General features: G+C 45.7%; 1 protein-coding gene across 1 annotated transcript; it reads right to left on the bottom strand.

Moving 5' to 3' along the window:
• Positions 1–686: 686 nt before the first annotated feature.
• On the bottom strand, positions 687–15,011 carry LOC117050939 (solute carrier family 2, facilitated glucose transporter member 5-like). Its single transcript, XM_033156902.1, has 11 exons — positions 14,979–15,011; positions 13,587–13,682; positions 12,447–12,592; positions 11,185–11,309; positions 10,449–10,601; positions 8,919–9,044; positions 6,215–6,402; positions 4,188–4,487; positions 3,977–4,081; positions 2,308–2,395; positions 687–847 (listed from the first exon to the last, which is right to left on the bottom strand). The coding sequence occupies exons 3-11, from the start codon at positions 12,587–12,589 to the stop codon at positions 687–689; spliced, it is 1,389 nt and encodes a 462-aa protein (XP_033012793.1). The 5' UTR covers positions 12,590–12,592; positions 13,587–13,682; positions 14,979–15,011.
• Positions 15,012–19,607: the final 4,596 nt, after the last annotated feature.

Here is a 19,607-nt window from a genome sequence, read left to right as displayed (position 1 = left end):
TCATCATCCTCTGTCTGGCTCTGTCTAGCAAATTCAGAATAAAATGTCTCGACAGCAGTTGTTTTAAATTCCTTTCTTTTGACCCTAAGTGCTCGGAAAAAAATCTGCCAATATCTTTCTACAATTTATACTTTTACTTAAGTATTTTTATTTAATTACTTGATTTTTGGGGGAGAGGAGGACAGCTGCCCCCCCAGGCTATGCCCATGGCTGTGGCTTGGGAGTAGGAGGCCTCAGATTCAATCCCTGGCAAGTCCAGGTGAAACTGGGAGTGGCCTCTTCTCTGAAACCTTGGAGAGCCACTGCCAGTCCGTGTAGACACTACTGAGCTAGATAGACTAAAGGTCTGGCTTGATATAAGGCAGCTTCTTAGGTTCTTATTCAACCCTTTACCTAGAATTAGGAGTAGAAGCTCACATTTTGTTTTTTTTACAAGAAATACCATAGCTCAGTGTCAGAGAATCTGCCTTGCATGTAGAAGGTGCTCAGTTCAACCCCTGGCGTCTCCAAGTAGGACTGAGAAAGACTCTCTGTCTGAAACCCTAGAGAGCCTCTGGCAGTCAGTGTAGACAGTCCTTAGCTAGATGGACTAGTGAGGGACAAGGCAGCTTCCTAGGTCCTCAGCATCCTTCTGCATGCCAAGCAGATGCTCTACTGCTGAGCTATAGCCATTTGCTGTAGAAGGTTCAGAACAACCATGGACCACCAGAATCACTCACCTCTATATTGAGGAAGATCATAATGCTTAAGAAGTTTAGGAACCAATGCACAAATCCCCCGACCACATAGGCTGAGGACCGCGAGGACTGAAGGAAAATCTCTGCTGTTATCAGGTTGGGAAGAGCACCTGCGTAGAGAAAAGTGTTCATTGCTCGTTGGGAGGAGATTTTTTATTTTTATTTTTTAAAAAGAGAACTATTTTTAAAGTTGTTTAATCTTGCCTCTGTCTTTACTGTATTGTTTAGCACAGTGTTTTTCAACCTTTTTTGGGCAAGGGCACACTTGTTTTATGAAAAAAATCACGAGGCACACCACCATTAGAAAATGTTAAAAAATTTAACTCTGTGCCTATATTGACTATATATAAAGTAATTCTCTTGAATAGGAATCAAATAAACACAATTTTTCCCACGGCACACCAGGCAACATGTCGCGGCACACTAGTGTGCCGTGGAACAGTGGTTGAAAAACACTGGTTTAGCAACTGCTTAACTGTTTATATATTTAATTTTTCATTGCTGTCGTTGTTATTTATTGGCATTATATACTGCCCTTCATGACAAGATCTCAGGGCGGTTCACAGGATAAAATACAAGGTAAAAACGTAAGTAAATAGTTAAAACAAAAACAACAAAACAATAATACACACACCCCTGTACATTGAGATATTTTGTTGGGGTCCTTTGTTTATATATATATATATATATATATACACACACACACACACACACACACATACCACAAAGTAGATTTTTAAAAAGTTTTAAAGTTGGGCCATACGTTGATGCTTATTTTCTACACCACTTTGTGAAGTTTCCCCCCTCCCTTGAAAAGCAGATTAGAAATCTTTCAAACAATCATTAATAATATAAAACCATTGCCCTCAAAATGGCATTCCATTTTTCAAATGGGTTTTTCATGTAAAGTGCTACAAACTACTTTTATTTGGAGATTTTCTGAACATACCATTAACAAACAGAAACAGAAAACGGGATCGTGGCACTTCTGCGGCTCACTACGGAGCCCAGTAGATCAGTGTTCTTCAGTCTTGGAAACCCATCTACTATTATTTTCGTTATTATTTTGTACACTGCTCTTTCCACAGAACCTGGGACTCAAGGGATCTTACAAAACTGCAATCTTATATTTAGTCCTATTACATTAAACTGTAATGGGATTAAAACAATGAAAAAACAAACAAGCCCAAAATCTGTTAAAATGCATATAGTGAAAACACTAAAAACACCATGGCCCTTTCCTTAAAAACAACAACAAAACAGTCAGTTCCCAAAGGCCTGCCAGAATAAAACAGTCTTCACCCACCAGTGGAAGGACAAGGAGGGAGTTGGCCTAACCTCACTGGAAAGGGAAGAGTTGCTGGGATCATTAGGCCTGCTCTGTTTTGAAAGAGTTTTTGCCGGCACCACGTTTTTTATATTGCTGATCTACACCTGACTCTGGCTCCTGACACACTGTAGTGGAAGGGGCTGAGGATAAATAAAGGCTTTGGATGCCTGACCACCCTCAATCCTTGAAACCTTTTGCTCTTGACATCCTGCGCCTCCTCCAAGGAACTCTGTGTATCATCTGAGCACTTACTAGGTCCGATGGCATGTCCCATGAGGAAAATATTGAGGAGAAACACGTTGGCGTAAGACATCCACAAGGCATATTCCTGTTGGAGAGATTTGTGGGAGCGTGTCAAGCTTGCTAGGTTTGGGCAAAGCGCTTTTGATGTAATCGCTGATACTACTGGTCAATCAGACGCTGTTTACTCATGAAAGATCACTTCCCATTGGGAAGACTCCAGAGCACAGCAGCACTGAGTTGCACCCAACATTGGGGGGGGGAGGGCACCACATGTGCATGATGTCACACGCATGACGCCCCCCCCCCCCAACCTGGCCAGGTCGACTTGGCCTGCGAACATGCTTCACCCTGCCGCGTCCCTGGCGATTCTCAAAAGGACGCGGCAGAGCCATTGCCGCAGGGTTTGGGGGAGGCCTGGCCCCCTTCTTGAAAATGTGCCAGTGACAGAGGAGCATCTCTGATGGGATAGCAAGGGAAAAATCTGATCCTTTTCAAGCACCTTGTGCTGCACAGAAGGGTTGTTAGAAGCCAAACAAAATATGACCATTTTCATAAGATATGGTCCCCATGTATCAAACTGTGTAAATAGGAGCAATGTTAATGCGAGGCCTTCAGTCACTCACGCTCATTTATAGAGAGCTGCGACCGATTCCAAGGCCATATCAGCCTTGCTTCACACACCCTCCTTCAGTGTGTTTTTGCCCAGCTGGACATGTGCTCTTGAACTCTGATCATGCCTCTTGCAAGCCTGGACGGAGGAGAGAGAGGGGTTTGGGAAGGTGTGTGCAGAAACCAACCTACTCTACAAAGGCAAATGATACGAGTTCGTTGCTCAGCCTACTTTTGCTTCCAGCCCCACCCACCACTGGCATGCAGTCCTTGGTCTGCAAAAGGTCCCAGACCCCATCTCCGAAATAACAGCAAGTCCTTTTTATAAACATTGTTGTTCCACTGAAACATCACCTTAGCTCAACAGTTTAGGTGACATGTAGAATGCCGGCATGTGTTTTAATCTTTTTAAATAAAGGTTTAAAGATACAGTCATACCTTGGAAGTCGAAAACCAAACTGTGGCTTTTGATTGGCTGCAGGAATCTCCTGCAGCCAATCAGAAGCTGTGGAAGCCGCGTCAGACGTTTGGGTTCCAAAAGAACATTCGCAAACCGGAACACTCACTTCCGGGTTTGCGGCATTGGGGAACCAAAACATTCGAGTTCCAGGGTGTCCAGGATTCAAGGTACGACTGTAGTGATTTTAAACTGTTTTAACGATTTCATTGTTTTATTCCTATTGTGAAACTCTGAGGTTTTTTTTTTTAATTTAATGAACAAGTGGTATATAAATTTTGTGAAATAAATAAATACGCAGATGACAGCTTCATCTGTCTGGGGACAGGTGGATTGCAGAGGTGGGGAAACCAAACATGCAATATGCACCAGGTGCCTCCTCTCTGGTGTGCACAGCAATATGAAAACACAACTTTTAAACGCAGCAGAAGAGAAGCGACGTCGCTGCATTTCAAAGTGTTAATGTGAACACAGCGAAAGAGCCGTCAAAGGAGTGATACTCTTTCAGTTGCTAGCGTGCACATAGCCAAGGAGCAATCAACAGAGTAACGCTTGGCTTTCAAGGACATTGGTGGTGGAAGAGTTCGGAAAAAACCAAGCAACCTGAAGTTCAAGGTTCACGGTTAATACGATGCAGAGGATGGTGCACGTGCCAAAACCAAGGAGCAGCAGGAACTTTCGCCCCAGTGAGTCGATGACAAATATCTAGAGAATATAACAGCAAGGGAAAGAAAGCATGTGAAAGAGGAAGGACGCAGCACTTGGTCTCAGCTTAACCAACCTTGCAGGGTTCTTAGTAAGTTTATCTGCTGCTGGTCAGTGTGGACAATACAGAGTTAGATGCACCAAGGGTGTGACTTGGTATAAGGTGCCTTCCTGTATTCCTAAGTGCCGGCACAAAACTGCTGCTAAAGTTTGCAGCGCAGGAACATCCTTTGGAGCAGACTGAGCTTTGAGACTTTAAGGGGCAGAAAATAAGGCGAAAGTAAGGCAGGCTTACCCCGACAAAGACTGCAGTGATGATGGCAGTGCTTGACGCTATACGGATGTATGGGACATTACTTGGGTCAGTTTTTGTAGACAGGTAGATTCTCTCTGTATAAAAGTATACCTGAAATGAGACCAAAACAACTGAACTGAGACTTTTAGCTTACTGGGCGATGGTTCCGTTGCTGACCCAGGGTTTGGAGGCACTGTCTACAAAATGAAGCCTAAGATCCTTTCTCTCCAACTTTAAACTAGGGATGGGAAAATTGGTCCGTTTTTGTTTCTTTTCCTGCCTTAAATCCAGCTCTTCACATTTCTTCTGCACAGACAAGAACTGTTTGCAGTTGCCAACATACATAGGCAGGCAATCCTCTGAATCTCTGGCTATATGGGAATCAAAGGTCACTGCAGTTGTGCCCGCGAGGGGCAGGTGTACCTACCAGTACCCCTTGTGGTGCCTGTGAAAGGTCTTGGTAAATATCCTCTCAAAAATCTACAGTCTGCTTGAGATTGTTTGTTCTCTGTGCTCGGTTCCTGCAGACTTGTGCATTGAACATGCCCCCTTAAACATGCCCAAAAGGCACTGGATGCCAGGACCGAACACTCACCCTTCCTTCTCATTCTGAAAATGGGGAAGGGGCATGAGAACATAAAAATACCCATGTTCCCACAGTGGCCACCCAGATGCTGACAGGAAACCCACAAGCAGCACCCAAGCACAGGACCGGTGCTAGGGTTTCTTGCGCCCTAGGCGAGACCACCTTCTGGTGTCCCCCGCCGCCTGCCCCCCGCCAAAGCCTGCTTTAGCGAGACGTGGGGGTGGTGGAGAGGCAAGCAGCAGTTTCTCCGCTGTAGCGGAGAAGCTGCTGCTCGCCTGTCCTGCTGCCTGCCCCCCGCCAAAGCCTGCTTTAGCGGGAGGTGGGGGGGTGGAGAGGCAAGCAGCAGTTTCTCCGCTGTAACGGAGAAGCGCTGCTTGCCCGTCCCGCCGCCCGCCAAAGCCTGCTTTAGCGGGAGGTGGGGGGGTGGAGAGGCAAGCAGCAGTTTCTCCGCTGTAGCGGAGAAGCTGCTGCTCGCCCCCCCCCACCCTCCACCAAAGCCTGCTTTAGCGGGAGCCGGGGGGTGCTGTAGGGGGCAAGTAGCACCTCTCCGCTACAGCAGAGAAGCTGCTGCTAGCCTGCCCCGCCCCCCTGCCCAAGCCTGGCCAGCGCCCCCTCCATTTTGGTGCCCTAGGCAATTGCCTAGTTTGCCTTAATGGACGCGCTGGCCCTGCCCAAGCACAAGCATCAAAGAGCTTCTGTCTCGGAGAGAGTTGCTATTGTAGGTGCTTTCCTTCCCGCCTCCGTTGGTGGGACAGCTGTGATGCCCCCTTTTCTGCTCTTTTGGATGTGGCAGCCATTTTGTTTCATGTCTCCTCCCCCCCAGCAGCCATTTTGTGACTGGTGCCCACAGCACTCCCCTCAACATTCCAAACATGGCCACCGGGCCCCCAAAAGGCTGACGGAGCTTTGATGCAAAACAAGTTCCACCCATACTGCTTGTGAAGCTAAATGCGGCGCTGCCTGCGCCACGAATTTGCCCAATCCTCTTTTAAAGCTATCCAAGCTGGTGGCCATCGCGGCCTCCTGTGTGGGGTCATAGTTTAACTATTAAGAAGTCCGTCCTTTCATCCGTCCTGAATCTTCCAAAGCTCAGCTTCATTGGAAGTGCCCTGGAACACCAACTCTCAACACCCGCAGCCATTGGCCGTCCTTGCTGGGGTTGATGGGAGTTGTAGTTCAGCCACACCTGGATGGCCAAAGGTCCCACTTCCCCTCCCTTGTTCTAACCGCTTGTGGATATTGCCTTCCTTACTGCGTTGACTCCAGAGAGCTGTTGGCCACACATCAAGATAATGACTGAGATGACTTGCCACCGCAGGCTTGGGAAACACAGCAGCTTAAGTGTGTTCATGTGCTTCTCTGCCTTCTCAGCCATCTTCTCCTGCTGCAGCTCTTCTATCTCCTCCTGCACATCCTCATGGTGCCTCAGCTTCTGCAAGGCTGGAAAGAAGCAGCAATGGAAAGCCTTTGAATCGCGGGGGGTGGAGGCTGTTGGGGAGAGTTTCTTTCGGTACCAAACACAAGAGGTGTAGTGGGGGGCCAAAGACCAGTTACAATTTCTGCAGCAGGTTCCCGGTCTCCAGCATCCCAGAGACACCCAGCCAGCTTTTTGGCCACTGAGAAGACGTTCTGCCTCACCCATTGTGATGCTTGGAGCCAATCTGAGTGAAGAGAGGTGAGTCGGCCACTGAGGATTGGCTCCTAGTGTAGCAGTGGCCCAAAGGGGCCACAATGAATGTGATAATGTGAACCCCTATAAATCATTGAATATGCCTCTAATAGAAGAATTATGATAACCTGCTGCTTTAAGAAACAGATGATTTGGCAAAAGAGGCCTTCCCCACAGGGAAAGAAGAACAGCTAATACGTCAATCACAAAGAAGCAGCTCATAAGCTAGAACATAAGCTGATACATGGAACAAAAGCCTAACACAATTTCCCGTGCATTGCATACTAACAGAATGTAACATTATTAGGATCAAGGTTTACTTAGCAATGCTTATTGCGCATGCGTATTAAATTAGGTAATATACATGCGTAGTAAAATAGAATTAGGTAATGAAGCACTTGATTGGTTAATTTGAAATCCTTTGTTTGAAATGTTATAAATAACCCTGCCCAGACCTTTGGGTGGGGTTACAGTTTTGCGAAAAGATTCCACTGTAACCTTTATTGCTTTGCAATAAATAAACAAAACGGACTCCTAGCTCCTCAAGTCTCTGAGTTTTATTGGCGTAGCTCAGAAGATAGGCAATTTTTGGCATTACAACACTAGGGGCACTGTGGAGAAAGACACCAAGGAGGAATTGTTCTGCATGTGCCAAAGCTAAGTGTTTGGGATCACTGCAAACACAAGCTGCTTCTGTTTCAAGAGAATGGTGTTCTAGTTCTGTTACCCGTCAATTGATCAATCGATTGATGGGTGTTCTGCTACATTCAACAGATCTTCACGGAAAACACTGTGGGAATGTTAAAGATAGTAGGAAATATATATTGAATAAGTATTATCCTTCCTTCACTCACACTAGTGAAGTGATGTAGCAGAGCAAATTCCCCTCAATATAGCTGGAAGCTAGTTTGCAAATTCATCTGAATCTTTTAGTCAGGTTTATTCCTGGTGTCCCTTTTTGATCCCTCTTAAAAGAATAAAGACACAAGAGTCTTTCTGAGTAAAGTAACAAAAAAGTTTGCTCACATTTCAGTTCACAATTTGATCCCAGAAAGGCAGGCTTTACTTAGTGGTTACACAATAAACTGTGAGTTCATCTCATATGGAGACTGAAATCATGTGCTGCCGGCTGAGAGCTTACTACACTTTTGAGTGATAGCTGATCCACGGCCATTTAATGTAGGGCTACCTTTGGGGATTATTAATTAGCTGATGGAGATCCATCATTGAAACAGTTCATTATCCTGGAAGAACTGTTCTGTCTGCTTCTGTGCTCAGAGCACCCTATTGTGACATTTGGAGCACCCATCATCTCACATTTGTAGTGTTGTGCCCATAGCACCCACCGTGCTCCAACTCACTTCCAGCTATATTTTGGATAGGATATTGACTGTGGAAAGGCATTCTGCCTCTATTTCAGTGATCCTTGACAGTGACTTAGCAATCCGACCATTCCTGGTTATGGAACATTTATCTGATTCTTATTAGTTTGTGACTCCATGCACATATGTCTTCTGTTTATGAATTTTGATACAGTATAGTGTTATAAAAAATAATGCCAGTATATTATTAGCCAACGTGTTGCTTGTTGTTCAGAGCTGGCTGAGAGCAAAATGGCTGCAGGAGAACAGCATGGCTGCAAGAGAGCAGCAAACAAGAGAGCAAGTGAAGCAAGTAATCAAGACTGAGAAAATAGTTGCATGACTCGGCTCTTTTATGGAGTCAGCCAGAGCCACACCAATCTCCCAGGTCACATGCAGGGGGAGGATGCTCCAGACCAGTGGAACAGGAAGTTACACGGACTGGATGTCCCCCTGCATATGTCCACTCTAGGGAAACAAGGAACGTTGCATTTGACTGTACCAATGGATTACATCCCACAAACACAACTGAGGTCACCTCGAAAGAAGATACTGGAGCACTCCACAAGAGGGGAGCCACCACTGAAAAGCCCCGCCGGGAAGGGTTAGGAGAGATCCCTGCCTGAAACCCCAGAGAGCTGCTGCCAGTCAGTGTAAGCAGTACTGAGCTAGGTGGACCAATGGTCTGATTCAGTATAATGATTTCAGCTGTTCTCTCTCTGAGAACCAAGAATGACGGATTTGGAGTGGTGCCTAAAGAGGCCATCCAGACTTGCCCCACCAAACCTACAACACCGTTTCATCCGGAAAAGCACTAGGCGCTATCAGTTGTAATTAAGACTGTCTTCTCAGGTAAACACTAATAAGACTTTGAATGTTATTATCCCCCGCCCTCCAATATGTAAGTGGTTCGTGTATGTGGTTACCTAGTACAGTCTTTTCTTCATCATTTTTCTGAATCAGTAGATACCTGGGGCTTTCGGGGAAGGAAGGAACGACAATGGTCTGAAATAATGCCAGTATTCCAGGGACACTTGTCAGTATTGGCCAATCTGTGCAAGAAGGAGCAATTAATTTTGTTTATTACATTTACACCCCACTTTTTCTCCAAGGAGTTCAAGGTGGCGTACGTGGTTCTCTTCCTCCCCATCTTAGCCTCACAATAACCCTGTGAGGGAGGTTAGGCTGAGAGACTGGGAATGGCCCAAGGTCTGAGCCGGGATTTGAACCCTGGCCTCCCAGGTCCTAGCCCGGCACTCTAACTACCACGCCACCCTGGCTCTTGAAACATATCAGCTCAGATGGCACATCAGAATTGCCCAATGCTAAGGGAGGGAATCAACGGCTTTTCTGGGTCAGTGGGGACCTTGGTGCTAGCCATTGGCTGTCATGAGGGAAGGCGTGACACAAAATGGCTGCCGCGGGGGTATAATACAAAATGGCTGCTGCGGGGATGTGGGGAAATGGCTGTTGTGGGGGCATGGCGTTATGGCGGCCACATTTAAAAGAAAAAAACAAAACAAAACAGACATAAACATGGGTGTGCAATGGGCAGGGGGAGGCACCTATCTCAGCCATTGCTATGCTTGCTCACAGAGAGAAGGTCTCCGTACAGTGGTACCTTGGTTCTCAAACGCCTTGGTACTCAAACAACTTGGAACCCAAACACTGCAAATCCGGAAGTAAGTGTTCCGGTTTGCGAACTTTTTTTCAGAAGCCGAACGTGCTCCGTTTTGAGTGTTACACTGATTTGAGTGCCACACTTCCATTCTGAGTGCCATACTTCCATTTTGAGTGTTATGCTGAGGTCTGTTTGTTTTTGCTATTTATTTTGCATTTCTGTTTTTGTGGCTTTTTTGTTTTGCTTTTGTGACTGTGTGGAACCCAGTTCAGCTACTGATTTATTGTGTGCCTGCAGCACATTGTTTATTGCTTTCATTTTATGGATCAGCGGTCTCGTTCAATAGTAAAAATTCATGTTAAATTGCTGTTTTAGGGGTTGTTTTTAAAAGTCTGGAACAGATTGATCCATTTTGCATTACTTTCTATGGGAAAGCGCTCCTTGGTTTTGGGACGCTTTGGTTTTGGAACGGACTTCCTGAATGGATTAAGTTTTAGAACCAAGATTCCACTGTACTTTCCCTCTGTTCCGAACTGATGGGTTGCTGGATGTCCGATCCTGGGATCCAAGTGGGCACGTGTAAGACTTTTTGTGGGCACCATAGGTGGTACTGGTGGTGGTCCACTGGTACTTGCGAGCACCACATGGAACTTGAGGGGTCGTGGAACTGTCTCCCTCAGAATGTGGTGGGCTCTTCTTCATTGGGAGTTGAGTCATCTGTTGGGGACTCTTTCCAGCATTGCAGGGTGTCGGACTAGATGACCCCTGGGGGTACCTTCCATCTCTACAATTCTACCATGACCTTTGGGCTAAGGGGTGCTCCTCTCTGATTTACCTTCTTTGGTCCCCAGCATTTCAGGTAAAGAGAATATCTGAGCCAGGAGGACACCTACAGCTAGAAAGAGGTGAGGCAGCATGCCAATGGCTCCCCTCATGTTCAGTGGGGAGATCTCTATGAGGTACAGTGGGATCACGGTGGAGAAGATGCCTGGTTAGGGGATAAATCAAGGGATTATTCACAGTAGGCATGTGACAGCCATAGAGGCATATACTGTAAACATCTCCCACTTACCCAACCAGTCATTGCGTTCTGCAAGAGAGGGCATCCTGCAGATGCCATCCTACCAGGAGATCCATTCTACATGATGGCCAGAATCAGGCTTTTAGTTTGGCGGCACGTAGCCTCTGGAACTCCCTCCCACTGCGTATCAGGCAGGGGCCTTCTCTATTGCCTTTTTGGCACCTGCTATTTCAGCAGCGGTATCTGTCTTGGATCCAAATCTAGCTGATGTGTGAGCTGTTGCTCTTTCTAAACAGTCTTTTTTTAAAAAAAATTATAGTTGCTATCATTATTGTTATCTACATCCCTGCTGGTGGGCCAGGTTTGGCCCATGGGCTGGAGACTCCCCAAAGCAGTGAACGGAGGTGGTGCTGGGGAGGCTCTTCTTTTGATATGTGCATAGGACGTCTTTGAATTGCAAGCACTGGTTCCTTCCCAACTCAGATTTCAGAACAGGGAATTTTCTCTTAACCCCACACCCTCGCTAAATCCAGGAAGTAGCCCGACTCACCTATGGTTATTCCAATGATAAAGCGTGAAACCATCGTGAACAGGGGGACTTGCACCACAGTGGCGCAAACCACAAACATAGAGGACACCATGGAGCAGAAGCAATTGATCAGCAAGGCACCTTTCCTGGAAAGAGGGGAGAAAGGAAGGGAATAACTGGGGGGGGGGGTGTGCCAATGAACATGTGGAATGATTGGAAGAGTTCCCAGCATCCTTTGGGGGAAACAAGATCTGCTAGGAGGAGCAGTTTAGGAGGTTGTGGGTCTCAGCAGGCTGATTCCCGGCTCAGTCAAAGATACACCTTCATCCCAGAAGAATCATCCAGGGAAATGATGGGTGCAGGAGCAGAGAGGGGAGGGGAATTAGTCGGGATCATAAAGCCGCATAGCCTGGCAACCCGGCTACTTATTTCCAAGACTTATTTAATTCTGATCATATGTTTAGCTTAATTCTACACCAAAAGGGATACCAGGGAGGCTTAGTAAAACCAAAGCAAGGCAGCCAGTCCCTATCTGCAGACTTACAATCTAAAAAGGCCCCAACAACAACAACAACAACAACAACAACAACAACAACAACAACAACAACAACAAAAGTCATGGAAGGAAAAGGGATATGGAGGAAATAGGAAAATAAAAATAAAAAACTTGGGCACTTTCTAAACAGTGGTTCCTGTGATCCAAAGAATCCCGGGAATGGTAGCTTGTTAAGGGTGCCAGGAAGTGTAGCTCTGTGAAAGGTACACTGCAGTCTTCGGGTTTCTTTGGGGAAAGCCTTGTGTTTCGAATACATGGTGTGTACGCAGCCCTATTAGCATGGAGAAAGTCCACATTACGAGGGAAACCATCAAGCAGAGGCTGGATACGTCTTTCCTTTCCTTTGATGCAGTGTCTCATCCACACCAGCCATTTCAATGGCAATACGTCTTTTGCAAGATTCCTTGCATTTCTGATTAAAATCTAAGGGCAGTCATTGGCTGAGTTTTGCTCTGAGATGACCCGCTGAAATCAGGGGGGGCTCGCTCAGTCCGGCTCATTAATTTGAATGGGTCTGCTCTGAGTAAAAGCTTTGTCGAATGTCACCCAAACGATGGCATTACTTCGGTTGGCTGCCTTTCTACAGGGTGAACCTCCTCAGCCAGAAGTTAAATCGAGCCTCAGCTGGGGAGACACAGCTCAGCAGAAGCCCCACTCCCCTGCCCACCTGCCCCACGTCCAAAGTTAGGACTGGAAGTTCATTAATCACCAGGTCATCTATATATACCTTCCATATTCATCCACCATGGCTCCTGCGATGAGTGCTCCAATAAGGCCTCCAATAGGGAACAAACTGATGGCAAGGGCTAGTATGAAGACCACATACTGCTGCTCTCCTGGATTCTTAATAGCAATAGCCGTCTCTTCCATGAGCTAAGAGAGGAAATCATATCATGGGCAGGGTTAGTGTATCCACAACACATCCTAATCAGAAGGAACTGGCAGGTGCCACATAATACTCATATGTAGAATTCTCTATTAGAGTGGCAGCATTTGCACTTTGGAACTCCCTGCCTCTTGATATCAAGCAGGCGCCTTCACTGTATACTTTTCGGCAACTGCTAAAAACGTTTTCTTTTAAGAAAGCCTATCCAGACACATAGAGCATTGGTGTCTGTTCGAATCCGGTTGTCAGCTTACCGCGATTTTAATTTTAATTTTTTAAAAAAGGTTTTAAATAGTTGATTTCAACTTTGTAAAAAAACAAACCCTAAGCATTTCATTGTTTTCTTCTTTCTGTAAACGGTTCTTCCTCCAGCCTTGTCCTCCAACGGCATCTACCAATGGTTGCTCAGAAGGGAATGTGAGCCTTGGGCTGGAGAAAGATCCGCCACACCTGTTTTAAAGTCCCACTAGACACTTTTGAGTTTTTGCTGCAAGAGACTAAGGCTCCATCATCACCAAATGATTTCATTTGTTAAGGATGCTGAGAATTGTTAGGAGACCCCCTATGGCTCTACACTGAGTAGAACTTGGTGGCAAGCCTATCTTATTTTAACTAATATATATGCATTTATCTGCACTGATATACACATTTTTTTAATACACTAGCTGAAGCACATTGCACCACAAAATTCTGAGAAGTACGAATTTTGACGGGTGTTCCAGTTGACAACTTGTTTTGGAAAGTGTTTTCTAGGTAGTTGTGCCCTTAAAACACAAACTATTTCAAATTTCTCTCCGCCCCTGGATACAACCTGAAAATATCTCTGATGATTTTAGCTGTGATTCCTGGATGAAAGGGGGTTCAACTAGATGACCATTGGGGGTCTCTTTCTACTCCACTGTTCCATGATTCGCTGACTCCCAGAAGCTTAGTCAGAAGCCCCTGTTGTAAAAAACCACCTGTGCCGCAGGGTCATCTTACCAGCACTGGGGAATAGACCAGCCAGAGGATGTAACCATGTTGGATAGATCCCAAGGTGGTGACCAGCACTGTTCGGAGAAGCGAATTTGTCACCTCCTACAGGAAATCAAAGTAGCAGATAAGAGCAGCTGTCAGGCAAAGCATTCATCAATGCATAGGACATAGTTAATGAAAGACAAATGGCTTGGATCTTTTGACAGTGTGGGCAGAATTCTGCTTATAGGAGGAGTTTTTATGGTGCAAGGTGACCTGTGGCCCTCCAGGTATTGCTGGACTCCATTTCCCATCAGCCCCCGCCAGCATGGTCAGTAGTCAGGGATAGTGGGGCCATTCCATTGTCACGGGTGGGACACTTTGACCATGTTTTTTGGTATTCACACATGTGTAACAATGTAAATATACATAAAAATTAACAACCAAAATTTAAACTATGTTCTTAATAAGATACTGAACATTTTACTAATGTTTTATTATTTTTATGGATATTTTTGACAATTTTATTAAATGTTAAAAGTGTTGTCACGGGTGGGACAAAAAAAGGACATGGGGCTTGAGATAAGTTTGATTTATGGAAAAACTCTGTGAGTTGGGAGGTGACTCAATGATAAACTCATTATATCTGTTTAAATCAATGTTTATTGGTTACGACTATGCAATCAGGAATTAAGTTTAAGAAATTTAATGATACAAAATTAAGGAAAAAATGCTGTCACGGGTGGGACAATCATCAGAAAACTTTTAACTTGAACACTTCTGTGAAGACTACGTGGGTGGACTTTTGAAAAGAAGGTCCATAAAATAAACTTCTTTTGTCTTTAGCTTTTAAAAAAATGGTTAGACTGCACGTTTGGAATCTTCCTCACCAAAGTCCAGTGCTCATCTAGCATTCTTATCAGGCTCATTTTTCACGGAATGGCCCAGTGGGAGCTGCAGTTCAGCAGTATCTAGAAGACCCACAGGTCCCCCTGTTGCTGGACTAAAGGCTTCTGGGAGCCGGCAGCACCATCTAGAAAAGAACGTAGCAGGACCAAAGTGCAACAGCAGAATGCTCCCCAGAAACTGATATTCTGGTTGTGTGGTGTCACTTGTTTGATGTGGGAGGGTTGAATTTTAAAAATTGCCTCTTAGGTCAAATTGGACAGTTAGAGCATGGTGGGGATAATGCCAAGATTGCAAGTTCGATCCCCATGTGGGACAGCTGCATATTCCTGCATTGCAGGGGGTTGGACTACTAGATGGTCCGCAGGGTCCCTTCCAGTTCTACGATTCAATGATTCTGTGATGCAGCAGACACTGGTGGAGCTCATCTGCACTGTTTTGATATCACTTCCTGCCTTCCTCTTCCCATTTCTCACCCTGCTGGACCGCAGAGCCGGCCATGTCCAAACTCACCCATTTGCGGACTACGAGCTTTGGTTCTGGCACTGTCTTATTATCAATGCTTCTTCGGGTAGCTTTCATAATTCAGTCTCAGCTGTGGGGGGAAGAAGAGGGGCATTTTGTCAGGCAGTTATTGACACTTGCAACTTATTTAAGAACATAAGAATAGTTAAACCAGGCATAGGCAAATTCTGACCCTCCAGATGTTTTGAGACTACAATTCCCACCATCCCTGACCACTGGTCCTGTTAGCTAGGGATGATGGGAATTGTAGTTCCAAAACATCTGGAGGGCCGGAGTTTGCCTATGCCTGACTAAACGATCCACTGACAGCTCCTCCTGACAGCCTGTTTATCGGGCATCCCTCCCGATTTGTTTTTGCAGAGGTTTGATTATGTCTATGTACACGCCATGCATTTAAACCCCATGGCTTCCGCCAAAGGATAATGGGAACTATAGTTTGCCCCTTACGGACCTACAGTTCCCTGAACCCTTTACAAGCTACAGTCCCCTTTAAATGTATGTCAATCACCAGTCTTTGCTGAGAGTTCACTTTGATTTATCGATTTATTTTATTGCATTTATATCCCGCCTTTTTCCTGTGTGTGTGTGTATTTGTGTGTGTGTCATTTTCCATCAAACAAAAAAGATATTGTTTACATCAAATTTCAATACCCCATTTCAGCCTCCCTCCTCCCTTTCTGCAGTTTCTTATATTTACAGTATCTTTACTGCAATTAGGCCTAATTATTGGTTAACCCATATATTCAAAATTAGTTTTATCACACTGCACGTCTTTATGTCAAATCTGCTAATGATTGTGTCTGTTTGCAATCTATATACAGTATATAAAATCGTTCAAGTTGGGTGTTTGTTAACGATCGGCTTTCTCCGTAACCGCTTGACCGATTCCATTCAAATTTGGACACAAGGTTCCATGGCCATATGGGAGTGATCATATGTAATTAGATTGTACAAATACCACACCCTTAACAGGTAAAAATGTGATTTTCTTTGCAAGAAAATATAGCGCCCCCCAGTGGACATTAAACACCACACCACACCCATCTCCGTCCCCTCCTCCTCCTCTTCCTACGTCACCACGACCATCCCCCTACTCCTCCTCCTCCTCGCACCTCAAGAGCCACAAGGATGGGAAAAGCCGTCTCTACTTCCTGCTGCCCTGCCTGAGGCAAGAGGGCCCGCAAAGCCCGCGAGGCGGCGACAGCGAGGTTTTTCCTTGGGCCTCAGGGGAGCCTCCCTCCTTACTGCCTCTCCCGCCTGAAGATGCCGGGTGGCAACGCTGACGGGCGGGTGTGCGCCACGTGCGGCAGCTCGGAGATTGACGTGGACTCGGCCCACGGAGACGTGGTTTCCATGGCCTTCGGCTCCGTCCTCGAGGACAACATCATTGTCTCCGAGGTGTAGTTCGTGGAGAACGGTGGTGGAGGGTCGTCGGCCATCGGGCAGTTCATCTCCCTCGACGGTGGGTGACGGGGAAATGAAAGGATAGAAAAGGGGAGACAGGAAAGGAGAGCCGGCAGGGGGCAAGGGGGGGCTGGCAGGGCATGTGGGGCAGGAGTGTCTGTGACCAGATCCTTCTGTGAAAATACAGACGTCCTATCTATATATATAAAATCCTAAAATTTGGATGTTTGTGGCCGATCGCGTCCTGGTTGATATCGGGGAGAGTCACAAGACGGTCAAGACGTGGCATAGAGACAGCCAGGGGAAATGAGCTCAGAAATTACGATAGTAGAGAAACAGGAAAAGCTGTGCAGAGTCATGAGCTTTCTCTTTTATATTTTCCATTTCACCAAATAAGCCACAGCAACGTGTGGCCGGGTCAGCTAGTAATTTATAAAATTTTCAATAAACGATTTCCACTCTAAATCAAAGACTCTGTTGTATTGATTTCTTATTCTTCCGGTGAGTTTTGCCATTTCTACATATTCCAATAGTTTTTTGCTGCCATTTTTCTTTGGTTGGGACGTTGTCTTCTTTCCATCTTTGGACAAATATACGAGCAGCTGTGGTCACATATATAAACAAGTTTATATATTGTTTACGTATCCCTAATCCCTGTAAGAAAAGCCTCTGGTTTCTTATAAAAAGTTATCTTAAACATGTTTTTCAGCTCATTGTATATCATTTCCCAGTAGGCTTTTACCTTCTTACAAGTCCACTACATATGGAAAAGGGTACATATTCGATTCAGATTTATACATTTTTGCTATCCATTGCCCAGTGTATCATAGAAGATTTCACTTGCTCATCTTTTGTTTGCGCATCTTATACATTTCTGAAATTACCTTAATATTACTATCTAGCAGGTCTGTCTCCAATTGGGATGATTGGTTCCCAAAACCCAACTTTTTATCTGTTTTAAACAATTCATTTAGTTGATAATATTGCAACCAGTTTATTAACATACTTTGCAATTCTTCAGACTTTTTAAACTTAATTTCTCCACCCTCTACATGTTTTTTTTTAAGTAAGTTATCCAATCTACATCCCACCTTTATCTACAAGGAGCTCAAAGTGACATGTATGTTTCGCCACCTCCCCATGACAGCCCTGGGAGGCATGTTAGGCTGAGAAGACAGTGACCAGCCCAAGGTCACCTAGTGAGCTTCATAGCCGAGTGGGCATTTGAATCCTGGCCATCTGGGTCTTAGTCCGACACTCTAACCACTATACCACATTGTTCGCAGCGAATCGCAGGGTGATTATATGATGGTGAGCTCAGCACTCAGCCTGATTTGCTTGTCAGGCATTCCTTCCTTCTACACTTTTCTAGGCATTTCCACTTCATTTTCCAAACTGCAAAAAGTCTGTTCCTTTTTTCTTTTCAAAAATGTGTTTATTGTGCTGGGGTGATATTGCTTTTTAATCCACTTCAATTGCACAAATCTAAATTTCTGCTATGTGCTAGAAACCCTACTAAAAAACGCATTTATTTGCTTGCTTGCTTACTTACTTACTCAATAGCGATGTTTATAGACCACTTTTCACTTAAAATTTTCAGTACCAGGGTGGGAAACAAAAAAAGTCTAAAAAGCTAGAGGTACGTCTTGTGGTAATGAATGCTCATGGCAGGGACATACTTAAAGCCTGTGACTTGTCTCCTGAATGTTTAAAGAAATCACGAACACAGAGAGGCAGACTCCTGGGAGCTGGGAGCACCACCCAGACAAGGAGGCTTCCTGCTCAGTCTCTGCATGAGTGCCTGTTCTGGCTTTTTATTACAACTGATTAAGGCCTGTGGGCTCCATCTATTCTTGGACTTCAACTCCCATCAGGCCCAGCCAGCATGGCCAACAGGAAGCGGGGGGGGGGGGGAGTCGTGGTCCAACCACACCGGGGGGGGGGGGGTTTGACAAGTTTCCTACTCCCAGATTTAAACCAAGTCAGAAACGATGGGGGGGGAAACTGAAGCAGTTGCCCTCCAAGGTAATAGATTGGGTCAACAGCCCCAGAAGTGGGTAGCGGTGAAGTCTGTCCGTAGGGAGCCAACCCACCACCTGCAAGGCACAGAAACTTACCGCAGCTTTCTGTTCTTGGAAGTAGAGGGGTGAAATCAGCCCTGCCCTGTTATCTCTTGAAAGAAAGACATCAAAGGGCAGGCAGTATTGCAGGAGCCAATCAGAGGAAGGATGCTGAAAGATTCCATTTGGGGGAGCTGTTGGCAGTTGGAAGGCCAGGTGATTGAATTAGGTATACCAGGATCCCATCGTGGTTGAGCAGCTGAGCAGTGAGCATGCCATGCGGCCTTAACTCAGCCACATGCAAGATTGTTATTATTGGGTAGCTGAGCCCCACCGAAAGAGCCAACGTGGCATAATGGTTGGGGAGTTGGACTAGGACATAGGTAACCAGGGTTCAGATCCCCTGCTGTTGACCACATGAAGCTCATTGGGTGTGACCTCGGACCGGGCTCTGCCTCCCAGCCTAACCTACATCACAGGGTTGTTGTGGGGATTAAACCGGTTTCTGATTTTTTTAAGATTCTGATTTCTCAAAGATTTATCAGGGGTTTGGGGCAAATTTTCCCTGACAGACACATTTTTTTGTAGGCAGTTTTTCTGGATGCAGTCACAGGAAATCTCAAAACGACCCTTCCTTTGTACATTGCTCAGTAGTGTGATTGGGGCAAGATGATGATGATGTGTGGCCCAATTCTGGAAAAACAAAAATCTTCCAGCTACAGTAGATTGGGTGGGTGGGAACTGGGAAATTACATAAATGACAAAGCTTACTCTTGTGGGCCCCTCAGTTCTGTAAGGATTTGGCAAGACCGGCCCAACCATGAGGCAAGTTGAGGCAACTGCCTTAGGAGGCAGCATTCATAGGGACAGCAGATTCAGCCTCCAAGGAATGTATTGGCTGCTGCCACTGTCATGGTGAGAGCAACAGCCCCAGCATGCTCCTTGGAAGCCAGCAGCCCCCCAATGCCACCTCTACAGAGACATATTGGTGAATAGGAGGCACTGCTCGTCTCTTCCCACCCTTGCTTTTGATACAGATCTTTATTTCTTCATTCTTCCTGATATTAGATCTTCCCTCACCCCTTTTGCCCTCATTGGGAGGTGCCCCCCACCATTTTGTGGTTTGCCTCAGGTGTCAAAATATCCTTGGCAG

The sequence above is a fragment of the Lacerta agilis genome, chromosome 8, assembly GCF_009819535.1.
Source record: "Lacerta agilis isolate rLacAgi1 chromosome 8, rLacAgi1.pri, whole genome shotgun sequence".
In the NCBI taxonomy this organism is placed as follows: domain Eukaryota; kingdom Metazoa; phylum Chordata; class Lepidosauria; order Squamata; family Lacertidae; genus Lacerta; species Lacerta agilis.
Note: the sequence above shows the minus strand (reverse complement) of the source record. Positions and strands in the feature narration are given on the sequence as shown.

Excerpts from the sequence above, each read along its gene's own strand:
- LOC117050939 (XM_033156902.1), bottom strand. The coding sequence starts at position 12,589 with ATGGAAGAGACGGCTATTGCTATTAAGAATCCAGGAGAGCAGCAGTAT. Across the intron at positions 9,045-10,448 it reads AATGCTGGGGACCAAAGAAG|ATTGGCCAATACTGACAAGT; the intron begins GTAAATCAGAGA and ends CTTCTTGCACAG. Across the intron at positions 4,488-6,214 it reads AGCTCTCTGGAGTCAACGCA|GTATACTTTTATACAGAGAG; the intron begins GTAAGGAAGGCA and ends GTCTCATTTCAG.